Source organism: Oncorhynchus nerka, linkage group LG16 (genome assembly GCF_034236695.1).
Source record: "Oncorhynchus nerka isolate Pitt River linkage group LG16, Oner_Uvic_2.0, whole genome shotgun sequence".
Classification (NCBI taxonomy): domain Eukaryota; kingdom Metazoa; phylum Chordata; class Actinopteri; order Salmoniformes; family Salmonidae; genus Oncorhynchus; species Oncorhynchus nerka.
The window spans coordinates 26485480-26503808 of NC_088411.1; the positions used below are offsets into that span (position 1 = coordinate 26485480).

Genomic DNA, 18329 nt, shown 5'->3' on the forward strand with positions numbered 1-18329 from the left:
TACATAATGATAGAATTGCATAATCCTGTATGAAATGTTGGGGATTACACTGCAGCATAGTAAAAGGAAAATAAATAACTCAGTATGTGTGTGTGATATGGGCTGTGTTGGAAATATACAGAGGGATGCGCTTCTTATCAAAGTACCTGATTCTCGCGAGGGTTGGCTTAGCAGAGAGAAACACGGAGGAGAGTGAGCAAAATAAGGAACAGACAACCACCCAGCCAGCCTGGTGTACAGAGCAGACGGGGACAGGGATAGACAGAGCCAGGAAAGCCGTCCGAGAAGTGGCTGGGCGTGACGTCACGAGTTTTCGGAACGTCAACAACAACCTGCAGCATCAGAACCTGCCAGCGGCGGTTCCCAGTGGGCGGTTCCTGGGGTAAGAGGAGTTGCTGTCGCTTTTTTCTGCCACCACAACCTCTCTGTATTGTTTGAAGCCATTCCAGCAGCGACACAGTTCATCCTCTCGTTGTGTTTCCGGCCAAAGCGGCTTCTCTCTCATTTATTCACACGCGCACAAGAAAAGCGCGAGCTTAAAAAAGTACAGGCACGATAGGGGAACCCATTGCTCTCCCCACGACTTCCCGCGCCAGTCAGGTAATATCATTATGACAACAACCATAGTTATGCTACAAAACGGTTGAAAATATACTTCTGATACTGTGTTTATGTGAAGTTAGTAGTATTCAAGAATGGTGGAAGCTATGTCCACTGACAGCTAACGTTAGCCAGAGAGTGTTTGTAAGTGCTTTCTACGTGAAGATGATGCTGATGCTGCAACGAGGCTGGGAGTGCGAGACAGTAGACAGGAGGGAGGTGGAGTGGTCTGGGTCGGGATCTGGCCTAGAGTGTGTGCTTTTTCTCAGCATTGCTTTCTGCCCCCCCCCCCCCTCCCTCCTCCAATAAAAAAAAAAACTATAAATCTCGAGGGAATAAATTGTTTACGTCAGGCATTAAATATTATATACAGTCAAGTATCTGAATAGTTTGGAATAATGTATGCATGCCTGTAAAGTCGATTCTTAATTATTTAGCTCATCTGCTAGCAAGCTATTGGCGTCATGCGTTTGCTTGACAGCTCTTGAGGTGAGATGATGCAGTTGCTACTGTTGTGCTGGCAGGCTATCATTGGGCGCGTTCAAGGAGATTTTGTGAAGTTGGTGTCACCGCCTTTCAAAGTGTGTTGCATTATGGGGTTACAAATTGTCTGACTTGCGCCAACATGTTGACTGCATTGCAGTTGCTCCTCACCAACTTCAACCTGGAGCAATCGCCTGCGTTGTAGGAGGATCTATTTTCAACCAATCGTTATGGTGTTTTTGTTTGAGCCAGCGACGAAACGTGAACAAACTTTTCTTTGATTCATATATACAGTGGATATATACAAATACATAATATTTAAGACCTCTCATCAATTGATTGTACAGACATATGATTTCAGTTTGAGTGTGTGATATGGGGGTTAGAGACATGTTTATTTGGAGAACTACGTTGACACTGCCATGCATCTGAGCCTTGCTGTTGGAAAACCACAACAGTGTCCGACTTTCCACTGTCGCAGATGCACCTCCCCCGACCTCACTCATCGACTTTCGTCTACAGTGGGCTGCATCAGCCTAACAACTGGAACATGCTCATTTTCAAAAAGCAGCCACATTGTTTCCATAAACCCTTTGAACCCTATGTCAATTTGATACTTTGTGTGCCAACAATGTTTGCTAAAGCTTTTGTTTGTTTATGTCTGCATTTCTGCAGCACTCTATAATAATTCAGACTGATATAATTCAGGATGTCTTGACCCACTCAACTATGTGACACTGTCACTTTATAATGAGGACTAACATTTGGAGTGAAGATGGCTTCCCCTAGAGCCCTCATATACCCCTACCACTGCCCATAACCACTGGTACAGTGATAGGCTTTGTCATTTTATGACAACTAGGATTCTAATGCAGCCTCCATGTAAATCATACAGTAGGCTATAAGAGTTGACAAGTGATACTGAGGTAATTCAGTATCTGACAAGATAAGAGGAACTCCTGGAATCCATCAGACATCAGCATCCGCCAGTGTTCAATCACACCTTTTCATTTCCTTAATTTCAAACCCAAACACCGGTCTCGCTCTCTCTTGTTACTCTCTGTGTGATCCTTATGAATTTTCATTCTCTGTTCAGGCACTGTTCTGCTCCTTTGGTATTATCCTAATCCATGTCTAATTCAAAAGGCACAAATACAATAGTATGTTTAGTCTTGTGAGCTAGTCTGTGCAGATGATAATGGCAATAGATTTGTATTTGATAGACAACTCATTTTGACTTGGCTTTACTTCCATATCAGTTTTTTTTCTCCAGAGTTTCTTAGAAGGGAAATGCCTTTGGACAACAGCTGCTGTCCTGGGTCTGTTCTAAGATGTTTGATGCTAAAGGAAGTGGAAGTTAGGAAGTGTGTGGCTAGGCTTAATGTACTAAGTGCTTCCAGAAGCCATCTTGGGTTACAGAGCAGTAGGCCTAGTTTTTATCTGGATTCTTAAGTGCGCTGCAGGAGTCGTGTAGAGCAACATGATATCCCTCCGCTAAGGAATCACTTGTACCCTTGACCAGGGTCTTGTTCATTAGGCACAAATGGGAGCATCATTTAAATGCATTTCAGAACCACTTCAAAATCTATTTGATGCATCTTAAGGAGCTTATGCAGTCTGTTGATAAACAAATTAAAAACATGCCAGCCAGGGCATGTGCATACTGTTTGTTTAGACTATACTGTCTACAGAATACAATAATTCTAATCAAGGCTTTTAGACATAGGTCAGCAATTTGTATCTTTCTATTATTTCAGCTATCTGTCATGTTCTGTATTACATTAGTGATGGGGAAAGATGTATGCGGTTACATATCGGGATATTGTTGGGGACGATATATCCTATAGTTTTGACTAGAGGTCGACCGATTAATCGGAATGGCCGATTAATTAGGGACGATTAATTAGGGACGATTTCAAGTTTTCATAACAATCGGAAATCTGTATTTTTGGGCGCCCCATTTGCAGATTTTTATTTATTTATATATATATATATATATATATATATATTTTACACCTTTATTTAATCTTTATTTAACTAGGCAAGTCAGTTAAGAACACATTCTTATTTTCAATGACGGCCTATGAACAGTGGGTTAACTGCCTTGTTCAGGGGCAGATCGACATATTTTCACATTGTCAGCTCGGGAGATCCAATCTTGCAACCTTAACTAGTCCAACGCAATAACGACCTGCCTCGCTCTGGTTGCACTCCACAAGGAGACTGCCTGTTACGCAAATGCAGTAAGCCAAGGTAAGTTGCTAGCTAGCATTAAACTTATCTTATAAAAAACAATCAATCATAATCACTAGTTAACTACACATGGTTGATGATATTACTAGATATTATCTAGCGTGTCCTGCGTTGCATATAATCTGACTGAGCATACAAGTATCTGACTGAGCGGTGGTAGGCAGAAGCAGGCGTGTAAACATTCATTCAAACAGCACTTTCGTGCGTTTTGCCAGCAGCTCTTCGCTGTGCGTCAAGCATTGCGCTGTTTATGACTTCAAGCCTATCAACTCCCGAGATGAGGCTGGTGAAACCGAAGTGAAATGGCTAGCTAGTTAGAGCGCGCTAATTGTCGTTGTGTTGCTGGTTCGAGCCCAGGGAGGAGCGAGGAGAGGGACGGAAGCTATACTGTTACACTGGCAATACTAAAGTGCCTATAAGAACATCCAATAGTCAAAGGTTAATGAAATACAAAATGGTATAGAGGGAAATAGTCCTATAATTCCTATAATAACTACAACCTAAAACTTCTTACCTGGGAATATTGAAGACTCATGTTAAAAGGAACCACCAGCTTTCATATATTCTCATGTTCTGAGCAAGGAACTGAAACGTTAGCTTTCTTACATGGCACATATTTTACATGGAACATATTGGACTTTTACTTTCTTCTCCAACACTTTGTTTTTGCATTATTTAAACCAAATTGAACATGTTTCATTATTTACTTGAGGCTAAATTGATTTTATTGATGTATTATATTAAGTTAAAATAAGTGTTCATTCAGTATTGTTGTAATTGTCATTATTACAAATAAAAAAAATGGTCCGATTAATCTGAATCGGCTTTTATGGTCCTCCAATAATCGGTATCGGCGTTGAAAAATCGGTCGACCTCTAGTTTTGACAATATCACAATATTATTTGTGCGCTAGTTAGCTGTACCTGCACCAAAACTCCAGTATTTCTCCTTCATAGTTTGTTCTCCATCTAATTTTTAGATATGGAGCCAATTTGTTTTCAGGTCTTTTATTTCCACGACTGATTAAAACATGTTTCTCATGACTCTCTCTTGTCCCTCTGCAGCAGACATATGGTGAGCAACATGTTTGGAACATCGAAGCGCAATACATATTGTATCGGCACCAAAGTATTGTGATATAATTGTATCGTGAGGTCACTGGCAATTCCCAGCCCTATATAATAACACCATGACGTTTCTCTTATGTAGGCTCTGGGAATGTGGATGGTCTGTCTGGGATAGTAGGCTATTTGCTTAATAGGCTCTCAATGGGAGGAGGCTGCGGGCAATTCCACTGTAACTGAGTGATGCTGAGACAGTGCAGATGCAAAATTTGGTAACAGAATGACTGTACAAACCATCATTCTATTACCCAACTTTGCATTTGCACTGTTCTTCAGGAAGGCTAAATGTGTTTTTGTAAAATTTTCTGTGGAAATTGTTAAAAGTAGTCCTTGTGAATAAAGTTGAACTTTGCAATCATTGTTTTTTGTTTGACATATATTTTAAAGTGAAAAAGTGAGTCTCAGCATCACTCTGTTACTGTGGAATTGCCCATTTGGCTCCTGAAATAGATTTAGGCTACTTAATCCTTCTGTAGTGATTCTTGGGGGAACAAGGCCTGTCATAGTTAGGGTTGCAAAATTCTGGGAATGTTCAATACATTCCCTGGTTTTCCCAAAATCCCGGTTGGAGGATTCCCGGAATCAGGAGAGAATAGGCAGGAAATCCCCAGCCGGGATTTCGTGAAAACCAGGGAATTCACAGAATTTTGCAACACTAGTCACAGTGTTTGCATGATGAAGCATTATGTTTTTGCACACTATCTATCTAGTTTAGAGAAAGAAAACATTTGAGTAAATTCAATGTTGTTGTAAATCCCCCAAAACGGAATCAAGCCAGGCATTAGCCAAATAAGTGTTTTTTGTCCAGAAATGCTTGGGTGCTTGTATCATTCTAGGTATTCTTTATTTCCTGAATTTCAGCAGCTGTGAATTAATTGATGTGTACCTAGCCTATATTCTTGCTGCTGTATGCTCCAGCCTCCAGGGCTGAGGGAATTGTAAATGCTTCATGGTGTATTTTTGAATGGAATGAGGCGTTTCAGATTCTTTTTCTGCTTGTATCCTCTAGGTCCACCCCCACAGTGAGAGTCAGGTCAGCCTCTCACTCTATAGTTTACTTAGTAGTTCTGATTTGAAAGTGTTTTATTTGTAGATGTGTTGATGGGCAGTGGGCACTAATTGGCCTTTCATATTGCTATGGGAACTAAGTACAACCCAGTGTTCGAGGTTACATAGTCACTATTGGCTCCATGTGTATGGCTCCATGTGTATGGCTCCATGTGTTCAGTGCCTTGTGAAGATAATTCAGGTTGTTTTTTTACTAGTACAGGGCACCCTGCAGCCTGTAATAATAATATACTGTACTTCTAGAGATTCTGGGCCTATATGTCTACAGAATCTCTAGGAAATCAAATGTCTTCTGTCTGCTATTACCATGTCTACAAACTGGCCTGTTCCTCAGGATAAGCATTGATAGTTATTCATGGTGTATAATGTCTGTTTAATTCCCTTGTGGCAAGTGTGTCTAGTAGTTCACACTGGCCTTATCTGATGCTCACTGCATGCTCTGCAGGCATGTGCTTCATGAGTTGATTTTGCTGTCATCTCACTCATTGGCTGATTCCTTTGTTTTCTTCAGTGGATAGGATCTGTAGTGTGAGTGTTGCCTATAAAGATAGGCTAGGTATGGATTAGTCTAGTGGGTGACAGTACAGTATTGCCCATTGGAGAGTGATCACAATCAACTGGAGTTCAGTGAATTTCCCTAATATTGGTGTGCTGTTCATTTTGATTCAGGGCTGTTCCCTGACATGGCGAGATTGATTAATGGTGTATGGCTGGCTGGTACCTCATACTACTGCACATTGATCAAGTACTGATACTCCCTTCAAAAACTATTTGATGTAGTGCCATTCTTACCTATTTTATTCCTGTTGTTACTATTTTTTAAATATTTTTTACTCTGCAGTAAAGTCTACACTCGTATTCGGCACATATGACAAATGCAATTGGATTTGAGTTGATTTGGCTGGCTCTTTCTGGACCCTCCCTCCGCTCCCCTCTCCATCAGGGCTGCGAATTGGCAGGGACCTCACAATACAATATAATCATGATTCTATAGATATTGTGATTCGATACTGAGATTTTATTGCGTTTCGACGTTCCAAATATATTGCTCTCTATATGTCTGCTGCAGAGAGACGAGAGCCATGAGAAAACGAGTTTTGATCAGTCATGGAAATAAAAGTGCTGAAAAGATGTTGGCTCACTATTTACAAAGAAGATGGAGAACAAGCTATGAAGGAAAAATACTGGAGTTTTGGTATAGGTACACCATCACTACTCTCCATCCCCGTGTGTTAAATGAAATTACTATCTCAACGTTCTCCCTCTGACTACATCAAGACATTGAATTCAGCGTTGTTGGTTTTAGCACAGCTGAAGACTGTTCTGCGGTGACAGGCTTACAACAGCAGGGCTGGGGCTTCGTCACACTGGATCTCAGCTCGCCACCGTGTCTGTCACTCAATCTGTCTGAGGCGGAGGGAGGGTGCAGGGGAACATAGTGGAATGGTGGCCAGCAGCACACAATGCTGCCTCTGCCACACATGAAGAGCCAGGCATGATATCGACAGTCAGCTCTCGGTCCTTCTTCCGTCTCTCTACTACTATAGACTAGTACTACACAGACTTGAGCTATCAGACAGGCTGAGTCACCACATCCTCTATGACTCCTTTTATTATTTTATGTGCTCTGTCCTTTATACTATAGTCATTCATTGACAGGCATATGGAATCCAGCAGCGTTCTGTGCAATGCAATGATTGGGAAGCTCCGTAACCCATAAGGCTGTGGCTGAAACCCCCTCCAGCCCCATCATATACCCATTGTGTACACCCCAGTGATTTTATAGGCTTCAATGTGCTACACAGCCAGCCAATAACAGATCTTTCTGGGAGGCTCCATCTCCAAGTTCACTTTTATGTTTGGGTGATGCCAGGGTGGGTTCATCTTTTATAAAACATGGCACACAATTTGATCTGTTTTTCTCCCTATAGGACTGCTGTTATCTGTGGGCTGCTTTCACAGCTCAGTCCAAAATACATTTAGAATTCTAACCTCACTCATTACGATGCTAACAAACGTTCCCTAAGCAATAGGCTATTACTTCAAGTGTTCAGCACAGCAATTCGGAGACAATGAAATTGAAATATGATCTATTGTCTTGAAATGCAATCTATACATTTTCATGGATTAAAGAGCCTCTAAGGCCCCTTTGATTATTATAAGGAGGCATTATTTGATATTGATCTCAGGATAATAGATTCTGTTATACCACCTAGGAATTTGAAATGAGGCATGCATGCCTTGCTGCCCCTCACTGAACATTTTCTTATGATATATTTTGGTGGAGGATGTTGGCAGTTGTAAAGTACTCTAAGGATACAGTACTCTGGTTGCATGGTGCTACAGTACGGTGCTACAGTATGGTGCTACAGTACGGTGCTACAGTATGGTGCTACAGTAGGATTCTAACACTCTGATCACAAGGTTTCAGTTCAGAGTCTCTCACATTTTTCTCGCACTATCACCATCTATACAGTATGAAGTATAAAGTTACCTGTGGGATTTTCACCTGTAAGAGATGCTGTCAACCAACAGCTACTGCCAAGTGGCTAACGTTAGTACTGCGCGGACCCTGTTAGCCTAGTACACAGTGTCTTTACAAATGACTGACATTTTAAAGGTTATCTTCATTGATGCCTCCCCTCCCTTGCCTGTCCCTTCAACACTCAGCCAGAATCTGGACCATATCAACAGGATAGTAACGTAAATATCTGGACGAGGTGAGCAGGGTACTCACTAATGATTATAACACCCTGCATGTACTGTACATTGTATTCAATAAGGAGGTTCATTTCACTCACCTCGTCAACTCATTGTCCACTCAGTTAGTCGGGTTCATTCATACAATTGGGGTCAAAAGCACCTTTAGTAAGACACAAAGTCAGATACAAGACATTTGCTATCTGGTTTGTCCAGTTATTTGGTTTTCCAAGAAAAAAGGGACGTTCAAGGGAAGTGCTGGCCTGGGTCTTAGAACATACAGTGCCAAGAACAAGGGAAAGGGGACAGTATATTAAATCATGCCAGTACTTGTGATAACCCGAGGCCTACATATCTCCACTCCAGCCAGTGTTCACTTTGAGGACTACATAATGTGTATGTTACTCATGCTGCTGTAGACTGTCTCGTACACACACTTCCATGTCAAATGTTAGGCTATATTGTAATGTACTTGGTGGCATCAGTAGTTTTAAAGAGACTGTAATTGTTAGTCGGCAAAGTATTGTGCATTATACAGTGGGGCAAAAAAGTATTTAGTCAGCCACCAATTGTGCAAGTTCTCCCACTTAAAAATGTTTTCCCTCATTTTGTCTGTCATAGTTGAAGTGTACCTATGATGAAAAATACAGGCCTCTCTCATCTTTTTAAGTGGGAGAACTTGCACAATTGGTGGCTGACTAAATACTTTTTGCCCCACTGTAAATGCGTATCACGTTATATAGGCTACAGAACCTTGGAAACCAGGGTGACATTTCATTAAGTTAGCATCATTTGCACTGCCAATACCACGGTAGCTCTCTCAAATTGACTTAACTAGATACCTAAAGACCTGTTGTGTGACTGTACATCTAAAAATGTCACTGAAGAAAACGAGAGCCAAAACAAATAGCAAATGCATCTGCAGAGGAATTCTGCCAAACAGTTTAGCTCTACTGTTTCCTGTAGCATGTGTCAGTAATCCTGTGTGATTTTGCGATGTAGTGAAGGTGTGAGTTACTCTACTGTGACAGACAGTCCGGTGTGGGAGAGAGAGTATTGGGTGGATTGTGCATACCCCGGCTCTGTGGTAGACACTCGGTGGATCATGTTGATGCGGCTCTAGCTTAATAAATGACTGTGGGTCTTCCGAGTGTTCACCACAAACTGCCGTCAGGAGATTTGCTCTAAAAACCATTGCTTGACTTGGATTGATATCGGTTCCGGTGCTCATTTTGGGTGCCGGTACTGTTTACATTTAGGTGCAGGAACTCCACAATACTTTTTGAGCTAATATTCTATAAGAGGAACAGGAGCTCAAGCAGTAGAACATTTTTAGGTGCTGGTACTCAGCTTGGGTGAGCTCCTACCTAAGTCAAGCACTGCTGATAACTGGCACTTTTGTGGAGTTGTGTGTCATTTATTCCCCAGCCTGATATGACTAGGCTTTTCTTAGATGTGTCAGCAGGTCTGATCTGAATACTGATGCTAGGCAGAGCTCGACAGTGGAATACACTAACTTTGATTTATTAAGCTAGCCTATGGTGAGTCTTTACACAGTACAATGTGGCAAGGCAAGGTTCTATGGCACCGCAATTGACATGCTTGCAGGTTTGATTCTCTCTGGACTGGCTATCGGATTTGGTTGAATTCCTTGTACATTTCACAGTACTCTTCTGGTCCTTGATGTAACATAGACATTCAAAAAAACTATTGTCTGTCAAATCCTTTCTTTGCAAATGAAGTAAACAGGAAGTAACAGGCGACCATGATACATTGATGCATTGTTGCACATTTTGGGGAATATTCAGAGGTGGAAACTTTCCGTGGGAATACATGGAAATTAACTGAAATATATATATATATACAAATTAATATTAATACCATTTAAATTTAGATGTTTTTTTATATTGGATACATTTACCATATCATATGGAGACAGAAACATAAACCTTTTACCTTATCATAAGTAGACATAATAGAAATACAAAAACAATTTGACTCTTCACATGGGATGATTTCACTGAACAACAAAAGAAAGGGAATATTGAATGATTCCCAATGATCCACCGCATCTCCCAAAAACGTTTTCAACATACATCTGTAAAATGATAGTCTAGAAACTAAAGCTTTGGTTGTCTTCCTTTCAGGCTTTCATGTCTTCTCCCTGGACCTCCTCAATGTCCACCTCTTGAACATCAGACTCTGAGGCCTCATCTTCACTGTCACTTTCCAACCCTGTTGAGGATGGCTTGTGGTCAGGCTCAAAAAGCCTCAAATTTGCCCGGTTGGCCACTAATTTTTTAACCCTTGTATTGGTCAGCCTGTTGCGTGCTTTGATGTGTGTATGTTCCCAAACAAGGACCAGTTGCGATCTGAGGCAGCTGATGTTGGTGAGATTTGGAGTTTGATGGTGGCAACAGGGGAAAGAGCCTCAGATCCACAAAGTCCCTTCCAGCAGGTGGCTGATGAGATATGTTGGCACGACTGCCATATTGCATCTCCATCCCAAAGCCCTTGCTTGGAAGTGTCCTTCGCCAGACTGCCAAGAACCTTGCCCTCATCCAGGCCAAGGTGGCGAGACACGGTAGTGATGACACCATAGGCCTTGTTGATCTCTGCACCAGACAGGATGCTCTTGCCAGCATACTTGGGGTCCAACATGTACGCTGCGGTGTCTATGGGCTTCAGGCAAAAGTATTCACACTTTTTGCTATATTTCAGAACTGCAGTTCCTCTGCTTGTAGCAATAGTGAAGTGGGCAGGGCTGTACGGATTTCTTCACTTACATCTGCAAGCAGAGTCTGAACAAAATACATAATCCGGGAGGATCCTCTTGATGGGGCTGTCCATATCGGCAGACTGTGATATGGCCATTTCTTGGAGAGACACTTTCCCCTCCATGAGACTGTCAAACATGATGACAACACCACCCCAACAGGTGTTGCTGGGCAGCTTCAATGTGGTGCTCTTATTCTTCTCACTTTGCTTGGTGAGGTAGATTGCTGCTTTAACTTGATGACCCTTCACATACCTAACCATTTACTAGGCTCTCTTGTAGAGTCTATCCATTGTTTACAGTGCTATGATGTCCTTGAGGAGCAGATTTAACGCATGAGCAGCACAGCCAATGGATGTGATGCGAGGGTAGGACCTCCACTTTAGACCAAGCAGCCTTCATGTTCGCAGCATTGTCTGTCACCAGTGCAAAACCTTCTGTGGTCCAAGGTCATTGATGACTGCCTTTAGCTCATCTGCAATGTAGAGACCGGTGTAACTGTTGTCCCTTGTGTCTGTGCTCTTGTAGAATACTGGTTGAGGGGTGGAGATGATCTAGTTAATTATTCCTTGCCCACGAACATTCGACCACCCATCAGAGATGATTGCAATACAGTCTGCTTTCTCTATGATTTGCTTGACCTTCACTTGAACTCTGTTGAATTCTTCATCCAGCAAATTAGTAGATAAAGCTTGTCTGGTTGGAGGGGTGTATGCTGGGTGAAGAACATTCAGAAATATCTTCCAATACACATTGCCTGTGAGCATCAGGGGTGAGCCAGTTGCATACACAGCTCGAGCAAGACATTCATCAGCATTTCTCTGACTACGTTCCACCACTGTGTAAAAAAAACATCTGATTTCAGAAGGACCATGAACTGTTGCTTTGTCTGTCACCAGTGCAAATACCTTCTGTGGTCCAAGGTCATTGATGACTGCCTTTAGGTGTCTGATTCATAATTTTCACCCTGAATAGTAGTAGAGGGACTTTTGTCAGTGGTTGCTTGTTGTGAGCGCTGAGGGAACTTTATGCACTTGGCCAGATGATTCTGCATCTTTGTTGCATTCTTCACATATGATTTGGCACAGTATTTTCAAATGTACACAGCCTTAACTTCTACATTAGCTGCAGTGAAATGTCTCCACACATCAGATAGTGCCTGTGGCATTTTCCTGTAAAGATTAGGAAAAAAATCGTAAAAATCCCCCAAAACAATTCCATGTAGATAAATAGTTAAGCAGTTAGATTAAACAACTCCTTTGTAAGATAAATGTTTTAAAATGAAACATGTATGGAAACGGCTGAATTAATACTCCTCAGTTAGCAGGCTAAGGAATGCTAAAACCCACATGGTAGCAAACACTAACTAGCAGAAATTGTTAACAAGTTCAAAATTATTTAAACACACTTTGCTGTAGGCTACTATTTACAAAAAAATCATGTCATGAAAAATATGTTCACCCCACCCAGTATTGTAATGAAATTTTACCATAAAGCATGTCATCCTTGGCTCAGACAGTGTAGTAGTGTGGGCTCAATAGCATCTCATTAGTGTGCAAGATCTTGAGAATACATGTGATGGAAGAAAGCACTGTGCATGCAGAGGGTTGCAATTCCATTGAATTGGGGATAGTTTAACCAAAATATGCCACAAGACCTAGAATTGCCTTGTGTGTATCCCACAAAAAAAGGTTCACTGTTATAAGCTTTTTTGATGAATTTAAGCAAAATTCCCCATATTCCCTGGCTTAACGTCCCATTGTTCTTAACTGACTTGCCTAGTTAAATAAAGGTAAAATAAAAATAAAAAAATGCAAAATTTCCAGAAGAATTCCGCGAATTTACCAGAAAGTTTCCGACCCTTTGCAACCCTAGTTATGACACACACATAAAATAGCATTTGTGTATAGTTTAAGGCTATGACATACTGTCCTGTATATTATGTAGCCTACGTTTACAGTACAGTAATCCAATGAATGAATATTGTCTACTGGTCAGACACTTCTGAATTGGTGAACGTCAGAGTGACCACTGCTTCTAATACTGTTTGGAACAATGGTTATGTTGCGTCTCCAGTGAAGACCAGGCACACTACTGTAGCAGTACTAGAGATCGTCACATGACTCTCTGAGGCTTCTGTTGTAGCTGGTCATTAGGTCGATAGGTTAACTGGCGCTTTGAACTCCTCTGTGTCGAACAAATTTGATTGAACAATTTAGTGGGTCTGTAATGTTTTGAGAACATGCTGTTTTCAGAAGTAGTAAGTAAGTAACCACTCTGGCAAAATCAATACTGGTCTAGTGGTCTTGGGAAATCAACTCCTGCTGTTGAACATTAAACACATAACCTAGTTAAAGGGATACTTCAGGAATTTGGCAATGAAGCCCTTTACTTCTCCAGAGTCAGATGAACTCATGGATATAATTTACATGTCTCTACATGCAGTTTGAAGGAAGTTGCTCACTAGCATTAGTGCAATTGCTAACTAGTGCACAATGACTGGAAGTCTATGATAACTGCTAGCATGCTAGACTTCCAGTCATTCTGCTAACCCTAGTTAGCATTGGCTTACGAATCAAAGTTCCTTTTCGATAAGATGATAGCTTAGATAAATCAGACTTGAGTCTCCAGCTGGAGACGTGAAGAAGAGGCTCACTCAACAGCCTATTCGATGGAAGTTTTGAAAGGTAGCATAGGGTCATTGACAACAGTGTTATTTTTAGGAATGGCGTATCGTATCCTAGAGTTTCAGAGGTCAGTGATGTGCCCCCACAGCCCACACAAGCCTCTCCCCGGCCACTACAGCCTCCATCCTGTTCTCCTGGCTTCTCACCAGAGGCTCCAGCTGCCCACCCACCACCCCCTCCAATACTACCACCGTTTATGAATGAATCCTCAGGCCTTAGCTCAGATCAGATGAGAGATGAAGTAACTGAGTGTCGTACTGTTTTACTCAGGTTTTTAATTTAGCCCTCTAGTTAAGGTGCTGGGGGGTTTGAACTCTAATAAGGAAGAATGTTTCCTCTGAGTGTGCTTACTAGTCTAGTCATTAGTGGAGTAAAGTCAGCAAGGTATTAGATTATATAGCATAGGTGAGAAGAGACACTTTGTTTGTCTTTCCTGTTTGTCTGTTTCATCAAATCCGGGGTCAGCTTGATCTTCACCCTGTTCATCCTTGAGTCTAAACCGGGTGAGGGGGGGATTGTTTTAAGATGGTCATACCAAGGATCATTTAGCTATTTGATTTTGAATTGTAGGACCCCCTTAAGGTATAAAACATTTATATATATTTTTGGGGGGGAGGAAACATATTGAATTTGTCCTTACTGCTATTTGGCCATAGAAACGCATTGAATAACAGCTTCCTACATGGATAAATAGATAGTCCAAAAAATGATCAAAAGTAAGTTTGTTCTGTAGTGTCTGTCCTATACCTGAGAGATAAGAAAGATCAGAAAACTATTTTTTCTGTATTTATTACATGTATTTAACCCCTTGTACTTCCATACATCTTTTTAACAGGTACTTGGCTACCTTCAGATTGTGTTCGTGAGAGTCTCATCTTTCGTTAGAGGGGTCATAATAGTTTGTAGGCAAAACCGTTCGTTTGCTACAGATGTTTCCTTGAGAATACCTTTTTTTAAATGTTATCATGGTCTGACAAACCCGGTGGATTGAGATGTAGCCCAGGTCAAACCGTTCGTTTGCTACAGATGTTTCCTTGAGAATGCCTTTTTTAAAGTGTTATCATGGTCTGACAAACACGGTGGATTGAGATGTAGCCCAGGCCAAACCGTTCGTTTGCTACAGATGTTTCCTTGAGAATACCTTTTTTTTAAAATGTTATCATGGTCGGACAAACACGGTGGATTGAGATGTAGCCCAGGTCAAACCGTTCGTTTGCTACAGATGTTTCCTTGAGAATACCTTTTTTAAAATGTTATCATGGTCGGACAAACACGGTGGATTGAGATGCAGCCCAGGCAAAACAACTGATCAGTTTAAACTGATGGATTTTGATGGGGATTTTTTTATTAGCGGACATCGACTCTATGGGGTTAATAGCATAATCAATACCTTTTTTGATGCTTGATTGACTTTGTTTTATCTTATTGGCCATTTAGACTAGAGGGAACATTTAGGTTAGATGTTTGTCACTTTCTTTTATCCTGTTTTGAAAGAATATACGGATATAAAAAGACCAATAAAGACAGGAACATTGCAATATAGCTATTTAATAATAAACAGCATAGGAATGTGGTCCAGGGAAGAATAGGAAGTATCAACAGGAGAGTCCAACTGCTGAGGGGAAAACAATGCAACAAGGGAAAAGCTGCTTTGGTGGGATGGAGGGATGTTATTTGGCTTCACAATGACTGCTGTTTGTCATGTCAGATTGTGTAAGAATGAAGGGGGAACGACAAGGAGAGAGAGAGAGAGAAAATAATCCATGTATTATTTCCCCCCCTGTTACTTCCTTCCAGGCTGAGTCACCACTGGAGAGTGGGAAGGTCTGGAGAGAGAGAACGAGAGAGAGAGGGGAGGGAGAGAAGAAACAACCACGAGAGGAAGAGAAGACGCGACACACCACTTGTATGTGAGTGTGTGAGAGAGAGCGAGAGCGACTGAGCGAGCTGCCGGGAGAGCGCGAGTAAGGGAGGACGAGAAACACCGCCGGCGTCGAGGCTGGGAGGCACCATGAGCGATGTCACCATCGTCAAAGAAGGCTGGGTGCAAAAAAGGGGTAAGTAGTACCTCTCCTCTTATGGGCTGTTTTGTAACCGACTGGGATGAGTGAGAGTGAGAGAGAACATGGAGATGTGTGTTTGAGAGTGAGAGAGAGAAAATGGTAAACACATGGATGGGTGATTATTCTGTGTGTCTCCCCAGAGACAAGTCTCTTTATTATGGTTGGCTGGCTGCATTACGCCAGGGCATGGCTTCAGTCTGATTGTGTCTGAAGAGAACAGTGTGTGTGGGTGTATGAGAGGAGGGGAAGTGGGAGCACACAGCATGTGCCTGTAGTATGTACATGGTTTTCTGAGTGTCTGTCTGAGCTTAGCTTGCTGTGGTTGCGTGCGTGTGTGTGCGTGCGTGTTTGGCTGCTGTTGTTAAATGAAGGGGAAGGAGTGCCCCAGTGTTGATGTTGCAAGGCTGTTTTACTCCGATTTGACTTGGTCTCCCCTACTGTGTGTGGAATAGAGGCAAAATTGTATTTGCCTTAAGCTGTTGTCTGCTGCCGGCTTCTGCTTCTACTAGACATGAAACAACCTCCCTTGTCCCTGACTCAATGCTGGTGTCCCTTTCTGGTCCTAGTCCTTCAGGGGTGCTGTGCTGAATCTGACATAAACCCTGAGGAGAGGAGAGAGAATTAATTTAATTCAGTTAATTAATTAATCAGTTAATTTAATAAAGTTTGTGTTAGATTTAGTTTTGAAATATTTCAGCTTTTATTTTCATTGTTTTTTATGATCTTTTTCCTGTAAAGCACATTGCGTTGTATTCCATGTCTGAAATGTGCTGTATAAATAAAGCTTGATTTGATGTTATGCACTTGGCCTGTTGCACAACAGCTCTGACATGTGAGGAGCATGTCATCTCAGGGTCGTGGGTCACTGGCCGGTTTCTCTGTTGAGATCTTTTGATGAAGATGGACAAGACATCACCCCTGGTCTACACTGGTCTTGGTGCCTTGCTCACTCTCTGTCTCGGTCTCTGTCTGTTTGATGGCCTTCTATATCCCCTCAGTCTGTGCCCTGAGTGGGTGCCCTGAGTGGGTGCCCTCTCTGACAGATTGTGAGTGTTCAACATTTTTCTCGAACCACCTAAAAATTCTCAGTGCTGTACTAAATTAGAGACAGCCTTAGTTTGCCTTACATCCTTAGTTTGTGTGTGTGTGTGTGTGTGTGTCTATCCAAGCATGTGAGCAGCAATGGCACTGGCTGGCTCCAGTCACTCTTGCCACCCCATTTGGTTGAATTATGAGCCCCTAGTCCATGTCTGACACACTTGAGTTGATTTAGAAGACTCCAGGTACACTCCTCCAGCTCCTGCTCTCTCATTGAGCTGCTGCCTAAATAGATTTTTATGGACAAAATACAAGTGGTGAAGTGGATGGTCAGTGGACCTTAATGTCTGATGTGATTTGTGGGGTTTCTGACCCCTAGGGCTTCGGCTACAGACTACAGACTTATTATAATAGGATCTCTAGCTGTCTTGGTCCTCTGTAGCTTAGTTGGTAGAGCATGGCGCTTGCAACGCAAGGATAGTGAGTTCGATTCCCGGGACCACCTGTATGTAAAATGTATACATACATGACTGTAAGTCACTTTGGATAAAAGCGTCTGTTAAATGGCATCTATTCTAGATGTGATGAGCCACAGTCTGTTCTGGGGTTTTAGGCCTGCAGCACAGTCACATTGTGTTCTGTCTCTAAAGCTCCCAGAGCTCATGTCTGTCTATCAAAATGGAATGCAGCTTTTTAGGAGGCGTCTGCATGCAATTTTCCAGACCATAGTACAGAACCATTATTCCAATGCTTTTGTGGTCTTACACAGTGTCAAGGCTTGCAGTTTAAGTGCTATTTGATGGTATTGAAGTATTGATCCACTCAAAGCAGAATTAGCCTAAACCAAGAAATTAGCTTAAGGACAAAGCTTGTTTTTCATCAGACATGATTGAATCAAGGCTTTAAGCTCTGCAAGGGATTCCAGTGAAATGCATTGGGGGGGAGCAACCAGAGGCACGGGTGGGAGCGAGAGTGCTGTTGAGTTATCTGGGAAATGTCTGAACCTTAGAGCTTTATAATGCTAGCTGTGCAGAGGTCATGTGAGTGTGCAGCCGTTGCATCGGTTTCAATGCAAATCACACGGGTAGGTGAGTGAAAAATAATGTAGTGTATGACACAACACCGTTTGAGCACACTAGTAAGATTAAGCATAATCACACCGTGTGTGTGTGTGTGTGTGTGTGTGTGTGAGTCAACTTCTCGGATCCTCCCAGATGTGCACATGCTCCAGCGCTGTCCATTCCATCCCATATAAAGCCATGTGGGAACCTGGGGGATCCGTTCAAACTTCCCTCCCTCCCTCCCTCCCTAGGAGGGGAGGGGCCACGCCTTCCTCCAGCCATGCAGCCTGCAGATGGGGAGACGAGAGGAGCCTCGGCCCTAAGCTGCCTGGGAAACAGAGCACGTTTGTTGGGCTTGGACTCCGGCCAACATGACCTTGTTCACCCTCTCTTTCTCTGCCCCTCCCTCTCCTCTCTCCATCCTTCGCTCATCTATTTTCCCTCCGCGCTCTGTCCCACTCCATTCTAACCGCCTG

General features: G+C 42.3%; 1 protein-coding gene across 1 annotated transcript in view; it reads left to right on the plus strand.

Moving 5' to 3' along the window:
- The first annotated feature begins 390 nt into the window (after window positions 1-390).
- Window positions 391-18329, plus strand: part of akt3a (v-akt murine thymoma viral oncogene homolog 3a) — a 129267-nt gene continuing 111328 nt past the window's right edge. The window contains exons 1-2 of the mRNA XM_029685294.2: window positions 391-600; window positions 15489-15748. Coding sequence (XP_029541154.1) covers window positions 15703-15748 — 46 coding nt within the window. The 5' untranslated portion in view covers window positions 391-600; window positions 15489-15702. The remainder of the gene's footprint in view (window positions 601-15488; window positions 15749-18329) is intronic.